At 57.4% G+C, this 15,665-nt stretch overlaps 1 protein-coding gene across 1 annotated transcript in view; it reads right to left on the bottom strand.

The window, feature by feature from the left end:
• Window positions 1-15,665, bottom strand: part of TRAP1 (TNF receptor associated protein 1) — a 51,841-nt gene that overhangs the window by 3,159 nt on the left and 33,017 nt on the right. Inside the window, exons 5-16 of the mRNA XM_038540571.1 lie at window positions 14,039-14,110; window positions 12,559-12,719; window positions 11,341-11,450; window positions 10,729-10,802; window positions 9,875-10,030; window positions 8,113-8,233; window positions 7,080-7,149; window positions 4,599-4,746; window positions 2,869-3,054; window positions 2,345-2,483; window positions 1,694-1,779; window positions 1,018-1,163 (exon numbers count right to left, since the gene is read on the bottom strand). Of these exons, the coding sequence (XP_038396499.1) occupies window positions 1,018-1,163; window positions 1,694-1,779; window positions 2,345-2,483; window positions 2,869-3,054; window positions 4,599-4,746; window positions 7,080-7,149; window positions 8,113-8,233; window positions 9,875-10,030; window positions 10,729-10,802; window positions 11,341-11,450; window positions 12,559-12,719; window positions 14,039-14,110 (1,469 nt within the window). The remainder of the gene's footprint in view (window positions 1-1,017; window positions 1,164-1,693; window positions 1,780-2,344; window positions 2,484-2,868; window positions 3,055-4,598; window positions 4,747-7,079; window positions 7,150-8,112; window positions 8,234-9,874; window positions 10,031-10,728; window positions 10,803-11,340; window positions 11,451-12,558; window positions 12,720-14,038; window positions 14,111-15,665) is intronic.

Below are 15,665 nucleotides of genomic sequence, written 5' to 3'. Positions count from 1 at the left end.
ACTCACTGAACACAGCCTTGTGGGGAAGACAGAGCTCCGCGTGCAGGGCCACCTGCTCGGGGATGGAGACATCGTGGCGGATCAGCAAGGATGGGACAAGAGTGACTGCTCCCCTACCCCACGCCCATTAGGGACAGACTAAAACCAGCCGGAAAAGCCAGACTTTTTAAAGCTTTTAGAAAGAAATGTTAGAATACTTCACGAATGCGGTGATGAAGACTTCCACAGGGGCACCTGGGGGACCCTGGGTGAAGCGTCTGCCTGTGTGCAGGTCATTGGGGGTGGCGGGGGGGGGGGGGGCTGCTCAGTGGGGAGTCTGTTCTCCCCTCCCTCGGCCCCTCCCCTCTGCTTGTGCTCACTCTCAAGTAAAAATCTTTAAAAATATTCCTTGCACAGACCTTAAAAAAGCACATGTCTCCCCCCACAGAGGGCACCTGGGCAGGTGAACCTCAAGGAAACACCTGCGGGAACCAGATGGGACAAGTGTTCTGAGCAGCTGTTCCCAGCAGCCCCCAAACGGGAACAACTCACAAGTCCGCCACGACAGACTAAACCATGGCGCTGAGGCAGACTCCTGCCTGCTACCCTGCCATGGGCCTGACGCGGCCACTGTCGGCGCAGGGTGAACAAGCACTTCAAAAGCACACGAGGGGACTCGTTACAGAAAAATTCAAACAGGCCACACGGAGCTTTCCCTGGACAGACGGTCAGACCAGAGCACGGCGAGGACTGTCTACAGGGAGGGCTAAGGGGCCGTGGAGGAGAGGGACAGGCTCCACTGAGTCCCCGGGGCATCCCGCAGCCAGTCGGGGGTGTCCTAGGACCTCACGTGCAGGGAGCATCACAATTGAACATAGTTTGATCGCCTGAGTGTCGTCTTTATGTTCACCCAACGGCACACAAGCCCTCACGCCTTTCTGTATGTCACAGACACAGGCAGCGCCCATAACCGTCCAGCACAACCAGGCAAGTGAGACGCACGCATGCACGCCCCTGCCCGAGGGGCCGGCCACCCACCTGGGGTTGATCTCCAGTGTGGGCTGCAGGAGCTGGGCACGCTCCTCCTGCGTCTTGGCCAGCTGCTGCATGCGCAGGAAGTGCCGCGCGGCCCCCATCTCCAGAACGGTGATCATGGCGGGGTGCGTGTCCAGGCGAAGAGTCACCTACAAGCAAGGCCAGGGAGCAGGTGAGGGAGGAGCAGAAGGCGGGGGCCCCGGGCCACAGAGAATGCAGGTCTGCAGGGACGCTCTTCCCGTGCAGCACCGAGAACGGGGCCCGACAGCTGCCACACGCGCTCCTGCAACCACCCTGACAGGCCCCTCCTCTATCCCCGCAGCCAGCGGCGTCTAACACTTCGGTTGCCACCCCTGGTCCATCTTGCCTGGTCACCTACGGGAGTCCACAAGCCCGCCCATCCCAGGGGCCTGAGCCTCCTTCCTGCAGGCGGTGCTGTCACCGCCCCCCCATGGCTCCCACCTGCCCGTATGCCAGCCGGGACACTTCCTCCTGCCAAGTGGTCACGACCCTGCTGCCTGCGTGCGCACACGGAGGAGCGGCAGCAACGTGCTGGTCCCCACTTCAGGGGGGCTTCGCCCGCCGCTGGGAGAAAGCCCATTGAGGCCGGCCACTCAGCCGGTGGCTGCACGGCCATGGGGGCCAGGGCGGCGGGTGGTGGCCCATCTCCAGGCCTCACCTTCACATTGGTGACACGCGACCCCAGCACATTTCTCATCCAAGCCATCAGGTCTTCCGTCTCCTGCTCTGACAGGCGGTCACCAGCTACGGGACAGCAGTAGGCAGTGAGCTCTGCGCTGCTAATGACCCCACGGGACCCACGGGGGCCTGAAACGCTAACGGCCCAGCACCGGGTAAGGAGGCTCCCTCCACCCCTGCTGGCCCCCAGCACAGAGGCTTCCCCAAAACGCTCATCACCAAAAAGTAAGCAGATAAAATTGCCCCTGGAAAAGGACATTTTTGGGGGCACCCAACTGGCAGAGCCAGTAGAACATGCAACTCGTGCTCTCAGGGTCATGACCTCAAGGCCGGTGTTGGGTGTAGAGCCCACTTCGGGTGGCCTGAGACCCATGTGATTTAGTGAAGCCTTTAAAAAGACGATCTCTAATCCCGTCAGGAAGCCGGAGGGAGCACTGGAGAGGCCCCGGAATCAAGACGGAAGATGTTCCCAACCGCTGATTTTGTGCAGGTTGGGATCCCAGACACGAACAAGCAAGAGAGACCCCAGATAAAGCCACCACGCAGGGCAGTAGAGGCCCTGCAGCCAACAGCCCCCCAGGCCCGCCGCGGCCTCCCTACGCCCCTGGGCCCAGACAGAAGGGAGGCTGACCTGGGGACCCATCCTCCAACTTCTCCTCCTTGTAGTGATCGACAACGATGTCCGTCTCCACAGAGATCAGCTTCTTCTTGTCAAACTCACGGAGGTGGAGCAGGGTCAGCTCATCAAACTGCTCGTAGCAGAAGAGAACCTGCGAGGGCCCCAGAATGTCGGCATCGGGCCTGGAGATGTCGGCCCGTGATGGGGGAGAGGGGCGCTGAGGTGCGGGCTGCGTCCCACGTCCGCAAAGGCCACGGCGGAGACCCCCACAGGTAAAAGGCTTCACCAGACGGTCCTGGGGGCCCTGGTATGTCGCAGCAGGAGGAACAGTGACCCTACAGAAACCCTGCGTCACCTCCCAGACACAAGCTGCCGGCAGCTCGGCTGGGGCTCTGGGCACCTGCACGTTCCCTCCCGCTGCCTGGCTCTACCCGTGTCCCAGGCCCTCTCAGCCACTGTCCACTAAGCAGAGAGCCTCCTTCAGGGCTTCAGACACCCGATTGTCCCGCCCTGGCCCCAGCCCGTGGCTCACCCACCTCCATGTTTTTCTGCTTCATGGCCTCGTAGTAGGGTGAATGCTCGGCCAGGTGCCGGCTGGGGGCACACAGGTAGTAGATGGTGCGGGTGCCGGCCTGCATGCGGCTGGCGTAGTCGGGGAGGCTGGTCAGCTGCCCGGCGGGCAGCGCCGAGGACTCGTACCGCAGCAGCCTCGCGATGTCCTCCTGCAGACGAAGGGCAGCTCACCCTCGTTCCGCGTCCTCGCTCTCAAAAGCCCCCAACCGCCCAGCACAGACCGATGGCTATGGGAGGCCTGGGCCACAGGGAGGGGGAGGAAAGGGTCTGGCCGGCCTCACCCCTGGCTGCCAGGCCCAGGGATGGTGCTCAGGCTCCAGCGGGGGGAACCTGCGGGTATCCGGCAGGTCACATATCAGAAGTTCGGGGACCGTGGAGAGAACTTTCACCACAGGTGGTCCAGGGCCCTGTGGAGAGGACTTTCTGGTCCTGTCCGAGGAGTGGGCACGGTCTGTGGCAGGGACTTCCCCAGATCCAGCGTCCTCTGTGCATTCCTAGTCACTGACCCTGCCTCTCGGGCATGAGGACGTGGTGTGGAGGTCACATCCCCACAACAGCAACTAGCCCTGGTTGGTGGGGTACAAATGACACTGAAAGGGGGTCCTGTCGGCTGAAGCCAACCTACCTGCTGGTGTCCTAGCCTCTCACTGTGGGAGCTGCCTGCCAAGGACCAACAAGCAACAAGCTGGGGCCTGGGTGGCTGATGCCACCAGCCCAGGTGTGACTTGAGACAAACTGCCCTTCGTCCCCACACCACAGATTTCTCCTCAGCCAGCACATGTGCAGGGAGAGGGGGACGCAGGAAAGACCAGAGCCTGTCCAGAGATGTCCCGATGAAACGGCACGATGGGGACACATCGCCACCTTGCTGCTGTCGGCTAGAAACACGGAACTGACAACACGTGGAAACTGAGACAGGCCTGCACGCCAGGAGTCTGGGGCCAGCCAGCAGCAAAGGCGGCCCCAGGCCAGGGCCCTTGGTCTGAACCCCCTGGGGAGCCCCAGACACTCGGTGACGTCCTTCCTCACTGCTGTTCTGGTGCAGAAAATGAAGTCCCAATCCCAGGTTACTGGGCACAGGTGTCTTTCTAGGGGGATGAGAATGTTCTGGAACAGGACAGTCATACTAGTACAACTTGTGAATCCCTATGAAGGGCCACTGAGCTGTTCACTTTAAAAGAGTGAACTTTATGGTATGTGAATTACATGACAATTTAAAACTGGCCAAAAAATGTTTGAGATGATCCTATCATTTTAAAGTAATTGAACTGAACTCCCGCCCCGGGAACAGCACACAGAATTTTCACCCATCACACGGTGAACATGTCCTGACCGCACACAAGTGCACCTGCCCTGCCCTTCCCAAGAGCGAGGCACATTGCCCTGTCCCCCGCCTTCCATCATCTCCAGAGCGCCCTGAATGCCAGAGGGAGGAGACTTGCGCACCCACTGCCTTCTACACCAGGCCAGGAAGAGCTCGGCGCTGCAGGCCATGGTCAGGACGCTCCGGGAAGCGGTACCAGGCCTGCTGCATCCGAGAGGCCTGGAGCAGATGCTGTGTTTCCTGACCCCTGCGCAGTGTCCAGCTGTGCCAGTCACGTCCTGGGAGGCCCAAGTTTCTGGCCCCTACGAGATTCCTCCACAGCCCGTAGCACACCCCAAAAGCCCTAAAACCCAGACCCTCCAGACCCACCTTGACCTCCTGCTCAGCGGTGGTCACAATGCCCTCCCTCATGAACAAGCCGTAATCTTCAAAAAACTTGGCATATTTTTTGGCGTCTTTTTTACTCTGGTCAATGAAGAATTTTATTAGCCTCTGCTGTAGAAGTTCCCGGAGTTTCCTACAGAAGAGAAATGCATTTATCACAAGCAACTTCTGTGAAATACGAAAGGTCAGAAGAGTATGAAAAACATTAATTCCCACTAATAATCAAAAAAAGTGAAAATGACATGCCATTTTAATGAGACGGGCTTGGAACGGAGGCCGTGCCTCCACGGGCGGCGGGGGGAGAGGGGCAGTTCCAAGGCAGATCACACTCGGGGACACAGGCCTCGGCTTTGGACAGGGACACACAAAGCAGGGCTGTTACAACAGCCCCCACGCTGAATGAGGAAAACCAGGTTGCAGGAGCGGAAAAAGCTACCTGGCCATCAACCACCACGTCGGCTAACAGCCCTTGTGGACAGAAGTCTCGACACGGCTAAGCCGCGGGGTGCGTGCGGCGTGTGCCTAGACTGCCCCTCCACCTGGCTGCACTGCGGGCTCTGTGGGGATCGGCAGTCTACACCAGCGTGCGCTATAGCTGGGGCTGACCCCGCATTCGCAATGGGCACAGTTTTGCAAAACTTGGACTTTTGGGGGATCAAGGTGTTTATTGCATAAAAGTGTGAGCAGCTTCATTATTGGAATTAAGTGTATTCTTAACTTCTTCCTAATATCTTACCTTTCTCTTAAAAAAACAAAATTCCCGTGTGTTTCTATAACAGTGCAGGCAGGGCAGGTCTCCCGTTCACCTATGCCCCGCCCCCCCCGCTCCTATCCCAAATGCCTCAGTCCCTCAGCCAGAGAGGCTACGGGGGACACTGAGCCCCAGGAGGGTGACCACACAGCCTGGTTTGGAGGGAAGGTCATAGCCAAGGACCCCTAAGGGCAGTGCCCAGCCTACTGCGTGGCATCAGAGTCCAGGAGGTGCCAGGGGCATCGGCACAAGGGGAGGGCAGTGGCCACGGTGAATGGATTCCATGGCGGGGACTGCCAAAGCTCAGCAGGGTAAGGATGAGGCGCACGGCGCACTGTCAAAGGGAGCACGCACAGAGGGGGCAACCAGGACGCCCTGGGGGTGCTGAGTGGTAACCAGGCCTCGGAGAACACAGAAACAGGTACTGACGTAGATGCACACACATCAGCAGACACCCCTCCTACATCCTCACTCCTAACAGGGTCTGGGAGAAGGGCCACGTAAAGGCCACAGTGTCCTCGGGGCCCAGACCTCGGCTTCCCAGCATCACGCTCCAGTCTGAGGAGGCAGAGCATGTTCACGGAGTGAGTGGTGCCAGGGTCAGGAAAGGTCGGAGGCAAAACAAGGGAGCCTGGAGTGTCGTGCACCCAAAGCGAGGCTGCCCAGGACAAGGCAGGAGCGTGCCAAAGGGCACAGGGGCCCGTCTGGGGGGGCCTCTCCTGCTGGCTCAACTGGAGGCCGTGGGGGCATCAGGTACATAAAGATAGTAACAGATTAGAATCCATGAATAAAATGGGAAATCAGTACCTACAAATAAATGTTTGGTATTAATAAATGAACCCATACTACAATGAACACACTGGAAATGTAATGAAATGGGACGCCCGGGGGGCTCGGCTGGTGAAGCCTCTGCCGTCGGCTCAGGTCATGACCTCAGGGTCCTGGGATTGAGCCCCGTGTCAAGCTCCCTGGTCAGCGAGGAGCCTGCTTCTCCCTCCACCTCTGCTGCTTGCCCTGCTTGTGCGCGCGCGCTCTCAAATAAAATCTTAAGTTTGATGAAGCAGCATGCTGTTCACACAGCCACCCCCCACCCCGCCCCCGCTCCCCGCCGTGTGATGCATTAACTACAAGGGGAAAGACTGACTCAATACGGAGAGGACTGGGAGACGCCCCCTTAGTCAAGCGTCTCGCGAACATCCCGGGAACGGGCCGAGTCACAGGTCAGGCCCCACGTGCCAGGCGGCAGTCACGGGGCTGCTCCTGCACGGCAGCACGGGCCAAGCTCGGGCATGCTCACTGGCTGGCACCACCTGTCTGCACCTGCTTGTGCAACCACGACGCGGGGATCTAGTGACGCCCCCTCCAAGGACCACAAGGGCTGTGTGGGACAGGCTGCGCTCAGCCCTGGGTGGGCGCTGGCACTTGGCAATCGGGCAGGGGCTGAGCAATGCAGCCATTTCAGCCCATAGGGATTCCCAAATGACCTTTTCAAAGGAGGACCACCTTCACGCCATCAGTGACCTCAGGACCAAGGTCAGATCCCTCCTGGGGTCATTGTCCTTTGCCTCCTCACCTCTGTGCCAGCACGCCCGAGTCTCCCCGCACACGGCCTCCCAGGCGGGGTCCTGCCGCAGCCTCACCCCCCTCACCACCCCTTCAGGCTTCCCGGGCCCTCGCCTCCTGCAGGCGCCGCCGGTCCCTTCTCCGCGGCTCACCTGATCAGCGCGCTCTCCTGCAGGAGCTCCCGGCTGAGGTTCAGGGGGATGTCCTCGCTGTCCACCACACCTGAGTGAGACAGGGCCGTCAGGACCCTCGCAGCACCCGTGGCTCTGCCCAGCCTCACTGCACACGCCCCCACCTCCCCACTGGGCCTCTTCTTCCTCCCTGCCCAACACCAAGTTAGACCATGCGTGGGTGACAGCAAACTGGTGAGGACACAGTGGGGAGGCCCCGTGGGGCAACACCACCTGGCACTCCAGGTGCTGCTGATGCCCCAGAGCTCGTCCACACAGCCCAGGTCACAGCAACGTGATCAGAAGAAACGCTGTCGAGGCCAAGGAACTGTGACAAGGGACAGCTGCTGATTCCAGCCTCGGTCTGACACACTGAAACCACTCCCTGGATTTTATGTTCAGAATCACGAATATATCATGGACACCCCCGCACTTTGTAGGCTAAGGTGATATGGAGGCTAAGGTGAATACTTTTTTTTTTTTTTATTCATGAGAGACACAGAGAGAGAGAGAGAGAGAGAAAGAGAGGCAGAGGGAGAAGCAGGCCCATGCAGGGAGCCCGACGTGGGACTTGATCCTGGGTCTCCAGGACCACGCCCCGGGCTGAAGGCGGCGCTAAACCGCTGAGCCACCCAGGCTGCCCAGCGCTGAATACTTTTTAAAGCTATAATCTCACTTAACTTGAAGACAATTCATACATAAACCTGAAACTCACATAAAACAGTTAAACACTTAAAAAGAATTCAATTTAAGCGAGTCCTGTTGCTCGGCCCTGCACCCAGACGAGGCAGCTGGAGGTAGGAAGCTCCCTGGGTGGCACTGAGCAGCTTCATGCGGCGCTCTGAGCCCGGCCAGCTTGCCCAGCAAACAGCTGCAGCCGCTCACCCCGACCCTGCACCCACGGCAGACAAGCACCTTCTCCCGGAGTCAGCACCCCTGGCCTCACACGGAGCCACGCAGTCCCAGGGCTGAGGGCTTCGGCCCATAGGGCAGAGCACAGACATCAGTGCTGTACCTCGAATGAAGCGCAGCCACTTGGGCAGGATGTCGGTGGCCTTGGTCTGGATGAGGACCTTGCGGCTGTACAGCGCGATGCTGGAGCCCAACTCCCGGCTCACATCGAACATGGATGGTTTCTGGGGGCAAGGAGAGAGCAGCGTCAGGGAGCTCTGAGGACCACCCCTTCCCACGGAGCCTGTGCCAGAGGAAGAGAGAAGCTCTAAGCCCAGGGAGGAGCCCTACACGCTCTCGGCAGGGGGAGCAGGGTGTGGGCTTTCCCTGGGCTGCTGCAGCCCCCCAACCCATTCCCCCTGCAGGACATTAACAGCTTGCACGTCCCTGTGAACAGAGCCAAACCCACTAGGGGCCAAAGGCCACCAAGTAATAAATAGCCCACAGGCCAAATCCAGCCCATCACCTGGCTGGTACAGCCACTGAACGGCTTATTCGCTTTTATTTTTATTTATCTCTTTTAAAAAATTATTTATAGGAGAGGAGAAAAAGAGAGGGAGATGGAGAAAGAGAATCTCAAGCAGATTCTCTGTTGAGTGCAAAACCTGACATGGAGCTCAATCCCACCACCCTGAGCCAAAACCAAGAGTTGGACGCTTAAGCAACTGAGCCTCTAGGGCGTCCCACGGCTTGTCAACTTCTAAATAGTTGAGAAAGAAAACAAAGACTATTTCATGATATGTGAAAAATACGTGAAATCCAAACTGTAGGGTCTAATGAAGTCTCCTAGCACACAGCCGGGTTCATCTGCAGTTTATGGACTTCCATGCTACAGCAGCAGGGCTCCAGGACGTGTGTGGCCTGAGAAGCCCAAACTAGTCACAACTGCCCCCAAACCCTGCTCTAAACCTGTGGCCCGTATGCACATCACACTGGAATCTGCTGAAATGAAGACTCTGATTCAGGGGCTCTTGAGGATGCTGGGATTCTGCTATCCTTTTTTTTTTTTTAACATTTATTTATTTATGTATTTATTTATGATAGACCGAGAGAGAGAGAGAGAGACAGAGACAGAGACACAGGAGGAAGGAGAAGCAGGCTCCATGCCAGGAGCCCAACGTGGGACTCGATCCCGGGACTCCAGGATCGCGCCCTGGGCCAAAGGCAGGCGCCAAACCGCTGAGCCACCCAGGGATCCCTGGATTCTGCAATCCTAACAAGTGCCAGGACACGCCAGCGCTGCTGGTCTGCAGAACTCAGTAGTGAGGGCTTCACGGCGCTTTCCAAAACGGGAGGCCATGAGGCACTGTGAGGGCGGCAGTCAAAAAAAGCCAGGAACCTCTTCCAAACCCAGAGCAGGTTTCTCTGTCACAGGATTCGTAAGTGTTCGCCACGCTCCTACGAGCCGGGGGTCTCAGGGGCCGAGCACAAGTACGGAGCACCCACCAACTCATCGGAGCCCCGTGGAGCCCATAGCTCAGTGGTGTGTCCGCATGCAAAGGCCACCCTCATGCCGCTCTGAGGGTCTCCGCAGGGGTCCACAAAGCCCGGGGCCACACGGCCAGACATATCTGTTCTACTCCAAGATGGCACATGAAGCCCTCCACCAACTTTAAAACCCTGTGCTCACCTACCCACTGGCATGGACTTTGCTTTGACTCTAAGGCTACTGAATTAATTTTTGTGATGTCTGTGCTCACCTGTCACTGTTCAGGGCAAGTATAGCCAATGCTGGGAAACGCTGCAGCATTGGGGCAAGGCTCCCGCCCCAGGGAGCCCCCACCCTGCACCCAGGGAGCCCCCGCCCTGCACCTGCCAAGCCTCACCATTTCTGGCACATAGAAGATGCTACGGATGTTGAGAGGTGCATCCGTCCTGTAGTGCAGGGTGTAGCGGGGCTTGTCGTGGGCCTGAGCCACATAGCGGTAGAACTCCTCGTGCTGCCACTCTCCCACATCCTTGGGGTCCATCATCCAGACAGCCTAGAAGTGGAAACACGTGGGGATACAGTGAGACATGTCCTCCCAACAACTGTGCAGAGCCGGGCTGCTGGAGCCTGTGGCCCCAGGATGACCCAAGGACCGGCCCTGTGAGACAGACCAGGGTGGTGGGCCCAGGTGCAAGCCCTTGTCTCCATCTCCAGCCCCACCCACTCCAACGTGGGGAGGAGGGTGTCCCACAAAGACACACAAGAGGCTCTAGAACAAGGGTCCCCTCCGCAGTACAGGACGCCAGGGAACATCAGCACAGAGGATCTGCACCTGCCTGTACAACATCACAAATACATCAACAAGTGAACAGATGAAGAAACACGGTCTAGCCGCAGGATGTGACTCAGCCATAAAAAGGAACAGAGGGCTGACACCGGCTCCAACATGGATGACCCCAGAACCACTATGGTGAGAAGCTAGACACAGGCCAATGTTTGATTCCACTGACGTGAAGGGTCGAGGGCTATGGGAGGAGATGGGGAGTGACTGCTAATGCAGTCCCCCTTTTGGGGGAGAGAATGTTCTAGAACATACTGTGGTGATGGTGGCCTGACCCCATGAACACACCGAGGACCACTGAACTGCACATGGTGCACATGGACGGGATGGCCCATGCGGGGGCTGTGACCACGCCACCCAGCCCCATCTCTGGCCACCACCCGGTCCCCACACCCATCTGAGGGTCTCACCTGCAAGGTGTTGATGCGCCTTCCGTTAAGGTACAAGGGGAAGCTGACGAAGTTACTGTATTTTGTCACTACATCTTGAAAAGACAAAAACAAACAAAAAAAACCCCACACCAACAATGAATACAGGAAGCTTCAAGATACAAAAGTGGCTGCAGGGCTGATAGAGCACGCTGGGACGACCCCGTGCCAGCTGTTTCACGTGTGGGAAGCCAGGCCACACAGGGACACTGTCCTACATACAGAGTGACCACAACCCCCACGAGAACCAGTTCTCTCGAGGCCCAGGTCACCAAGAGGCCCCCTTCTTGGGGGCACAAATATGGTTTCATGGGTTAATGGTGAACCCTGGAAGCACTCGGCATTCAGTCAGACACCATGAGAAGAGCACCGTGTGGAAGCCCCCGCTCTGGTTTTGGGGAAGCGGGGTTCAGGCCAGGTAGGAAGCACCTCATGGCGGGGTGCGGGGGGGGCACAACAGCAGAAGCACCGCGTGCAGGGACAAGGGCGGAAGGCAGAACAATGCCTGACCACGCCAGCAGGCCCAGGCGACCAAGCTGAGAAGCGCCCTAAGCCCCGGCACTGACACCCCCAGCGGCCTCGGCTCCCCCTCACCTCGAACCCGGGCCTCGCTGGCAAACTCCCTGCTGTCTGACTTGAGGTGGATGATGATTTTGGTCCCAGTTCTCACTCCTGAGGCTTCAGCGATTTCAAACACCCCAGAGCTAGGAGGTGGGAAAGGGAGAGTGACACACAGTGAAGCCGATGGCTCCCACGCCGCCCGTCCGGTCACTCCTCCTGGGACTGTGGCAAGCGGGGCCCAAACCAACACCAAAGACAAGCCTGAGAGCTACCATTTCTGAGCCCTGCTGAGCCCCCAGCCACTGTGTCTCCATCAGGGAACGTAGCCACCGCATAGCAGGTGGGGTCTCCCTATCACGGGCTCTCGGGTCACCCGAGGTGGCCTTGATGCCATGAAACACTGGGCAGGGGAGCAGATGTGTGGAGGACGCCTCTAACCCGAGCTAGCCCCCCCTCCCCCGTTTCTGGACCTTTGGTGGAGGCCAGGCAGGGACACGGTTTCCAAAGTACCAGAGGGGGATGTGCCCCCAGAAGGTGCCTTGTCAAACCCTGGCTCATTTCCTGTGAACACCCCCTTCTCTGCATTAAACAGAAAGCGCAGTTCTGACCGAGGGAGCCAGGCTGGGATCCGTCCAGCAGGGCCGCTCGTGTGCACCCCTGGACCTCCACGTAAGACGGGAGACTCCATCGGGAAAGGATTTGGAGATGAAGGTTTGGGACCCACTGTTAAGTACGTGCTTCCGTTTGGCCAAGGTACCATTCTCCTCAAATACAGGCTCGAGAGCCTCCCGAATGTCCCCTAACGAGCCTGTGAGACATGACCCCCACGCAGGCTGCAGAACAAGCACCTTTAAGAGGCAACTGTTGGGGCGGCGCAGCCAGACCCATGAGCCAAACCCAGGAAGTCCCAGATGGGAAGGAATCAGCAGTGAGCTCCCATAGAACAGTCCAGTGAGGCTGCCGCCTGGTGACCGCCCACCCTAAGGTCAGCCATTCACAAAGGAGCCCCGCCTGGCACAGGCCACACTCCAGAGCACACACCACAGGAACAGACCGCACGGGCCACCTGGAGGCTCCCCACAGTGTGAGGTTCAGGCTCCACAGAAAATCCCAGGAGGGCCTTCGGGACACTCGAACTTTCCAAGCGAAGAGGAACACTTCAGCTGACTCCCAAAGCGCACATCAGGTTTGCGTGGCCACGGTGGCCCCGGGGCGCTCCCCGTGTGGGACACGAGGCCCACTCTCACTCACCCGTCGGAGAGCCACTGGTAACCAGGGCTGCCCGGGGCCGCTGAGCGGGAATACACCTCCACTCTGTCAGCCACCATGAAAGCAGAGTAGAAACCCACTCCAAACTGGCCAATGATCTTGCTGCTGGCCTCCGCCTGGTTCTGCAGCGCATCCAGAAAGGCCTGCGGTGGCGAAGGCTGGTCAGAGGGAGGGCGGCCCCTTCCCCAGGGAGAACGGACGTTTGTGATTGCCTGTGTCCGCTCCTCTAGCACAGGTGGAGATCACCCTTAATCCTCAAGATGATCATGGTAAGTGGTTTCTCACGGAGAGCCCCAGCGGGGCAACGTGCAGACTGGGTCTGTATTTGACTCAGAGGCCACAAGCCAGCCTGTCGGCTGCGGGCCACACTCCTGGGGGGGGGGGGGGGGGCACGGGTGTCTGAACGGGCAGGGCACAGAAAGGACTGACCCCCCAGAGTTGGGGGCAAGGGCTCCTAAATGTGTCTTCTGATGTCTCCTAGACGTGAAGCTTAGTGAGGAAATGGTACATGCCAAATTCAGGTTTGATACCGTTTCAGGAGGCACTTAATTTTTATAACTTATGTTTATCAAAGTTCCTAAGATTAAAAATGAAACAAAATGCACATATTCATTGCTGTGACGCCATCCGCAGTGACAGAAATGTTCTATGTGGCCCAATATGGTGGCCGCGGATTGCACTTGGCTACCGAGCACTTGAACTGGGGCTGGTGTGCCTGAGGAACTTAACTTAAATTCCAACAGGCACACGTGTAGCTGGTGGCTACTCTATGTGACGGCACCGACTTTCCTTAAAAGTAGAATTTCTGCAATCATTCTGGAACAACAATTAGACTATCTCATGCATGTTCGTCAAGTACCGTTTTAGGCACCACTTAGGCCCACAAATCCAAGAACAGGCACACCAGGAGCCGAGGACCAGCAGCCTGCGACTCGGGCTGGCACAGGCGCTACTGGCAGAGGCCCCATGACCACCCCCTTGGGGTCACGGCAGCCACGGCCCCCAGGGTGCCGCCTCCCCACAAAGCCACCCATCTGCAAATGTGACCCATTCTTGTGAACAGTGCTGAGGATGGAGAGGAAGGAGGTTGACCTCTGCCGGGCCCCCTCTGCCTCAAGCCATCACTGAGCGAGGGAGCAACATGGAAGGCAGAAGGGTGCATTCCAGACTCTCCCGGACAGGCTTTGAGCCTAGGGTCGGCTGATTTCTAGCTACGGGCAAAGGACTGATTTCCATCTCTTCGTCTATAGGAAAGAAAAATCACCTCAGAGGTCTTCGTGACGGCCAGGAAACCATGTTGTAAGGCTCTCTCAGCACTAACGAAGCTAATGCCCGAGAACGCTCCTACTGAAGCTGGCAGCAGAGTCGTGGCCCCTCTGGTTGGGGCAGCCTCGAGGAGAGACCCTCGAGCCCCCAGGGGCAGCAGCTGCCGCAGCTGAGGAAGGGGCAGTGGGGGGCTTACCTTTGACCCCGACCTGGCGATCGTTCCCAGGTTGGATACCAGCTCTTCTTGTGTCATCCCGATGCCAGTGTCCTGAGGAGAGAGGCAGGCTGAGCTCTGAAGCCAGAACTTGGGGGGCTGGGACAGACAGGCGGGTGGACGGCCCCGGGGCACAAGTGGCTATTAGTTACACCTATCAGGTGGGACCCCGAGAAGTCATAGCACAAGTCACTAGAGAGACCGGCTCTAGCCTCAGAGGTCAGGCTGCACAAGAACAAACCCTACTAGCAGGCAGACACAGGAAGAGCCAGGAGACAGAAGAGGGTCCAGAAACAAAGCTGTGCAGACTGCGTCCCTTGAGCTTTGACAAAGGTTCCAGGAAAACTTGACAGAGAAAAGGAAAAGACACAGGGCTAAAACCTCATTCAACCCCAGCCCCCCCAACACACACACCAGGCCCCCAATAGATCAGACCCAGAGGACGAGCGAGACTGCAGAACCTCTGCAAGAAAATGGGAAAGTCTGACTGTGGGAGGGGCAGAGATATCTCAGGCTGCTAAAAAGAAACACAGACGGAGCAAGTGATAAAATAAACTAGACATTAATGCAATTAAAACCTTTCTTTTTCAAAAACCACCAAGAAAATAAAAAGGCAAACCAAAGACTGGGGAAAAAAATTGGCAAAGTATATCTAATAAGGAACTTATACCCAAAATATATAATATAAAGACACTCAATAAAAAAAGAGCAACAAACAACTTGATTGAAAATAAACCCCAAATCCAGACATTTCACAAGGAAGATACAGAAATGGCAAGCCCACGACAAGATGCTCAGTACCGACCGTTAATCGTTAGGGAAATGCACACTAAACCCACACTGAGACAGGCTGCCCGTCCACTAGAATGGCCCCAATCTCCAAGGCTGACAGTAACCAGTGCTGGCGAGGATGCAGCGGGGGACCTTCCAGATGCGGCCACTGCAGGCAGCCGGGCGGCTCCCAAAGTTACAGACTCTCTCCTTGAGCCAGCAGCCCCACTCCTGGGCATTTACCCGAGGAATGAAAAGACATGTCCCCAACAGCTTTATTCGTAACACCCCAAGCCCGTATCACTTGGCGAGCGGATGACAAAGTGTGCTGTGCACGTACAACAGAATACTTCTCTGGGAGAAACAGAACAAGCTACAGCTACGCGCTGCACCAGAGATGGAATGGATCTCACAGCACTCTGCCAAGTGCGAGAAGTCAAACTCTGTTCCTACAGATTCTAGAAAATACAAACCTGAAAGGGCAGAGAGCACATGAGTGGTTGACAGAGGTTAGGAAGGGATCTGGGGTGAGCAAATCACGTTGGCATCATGTTACCAAGCCGTGTGCACTTGAACCTGAATTTTACTGTATGTAAATCTCACCTCAGTAAAAACTTCTTAAAATCACTGCATAAAGGCGCACACACACAGACCAGACGGAATGAGTGACAAGAGAGCACAAGGGCCCCCCTCTAGCACCGTCCTGGGTGGCCAAACCCAGCTCCCTTGCTGGAGGCAGGAAACTCCAGGTCAGAAACATCTGCTCAGTGACCCCTGAAGCACATCCTCCCACCTCACCCAGGGCTCTAAAGCAGCTGCTTGGCAACATTGTGTCCCT

The sequence above is a fragment of the Canis lupus genome, chromosome 6 (genome assembly GCF_011100685.1).
Source record: "Canis lupus familiaris isolate Mischka breed German Shepherd chromosome 6, alternate assembly UU_Cfam_GSD_1.0, whole genome shotgun sequence".
Taxonomy (NCBI): Eukaryota; Metazoa; Chordata; class Mammalia; order Carnivora; family Canidae; genus Canis; species Canis lupus.
Note: the sequence above shows the minus strand (reverse complement) of the source record. Positions and strands in the feature narration are given on the sequence as shown.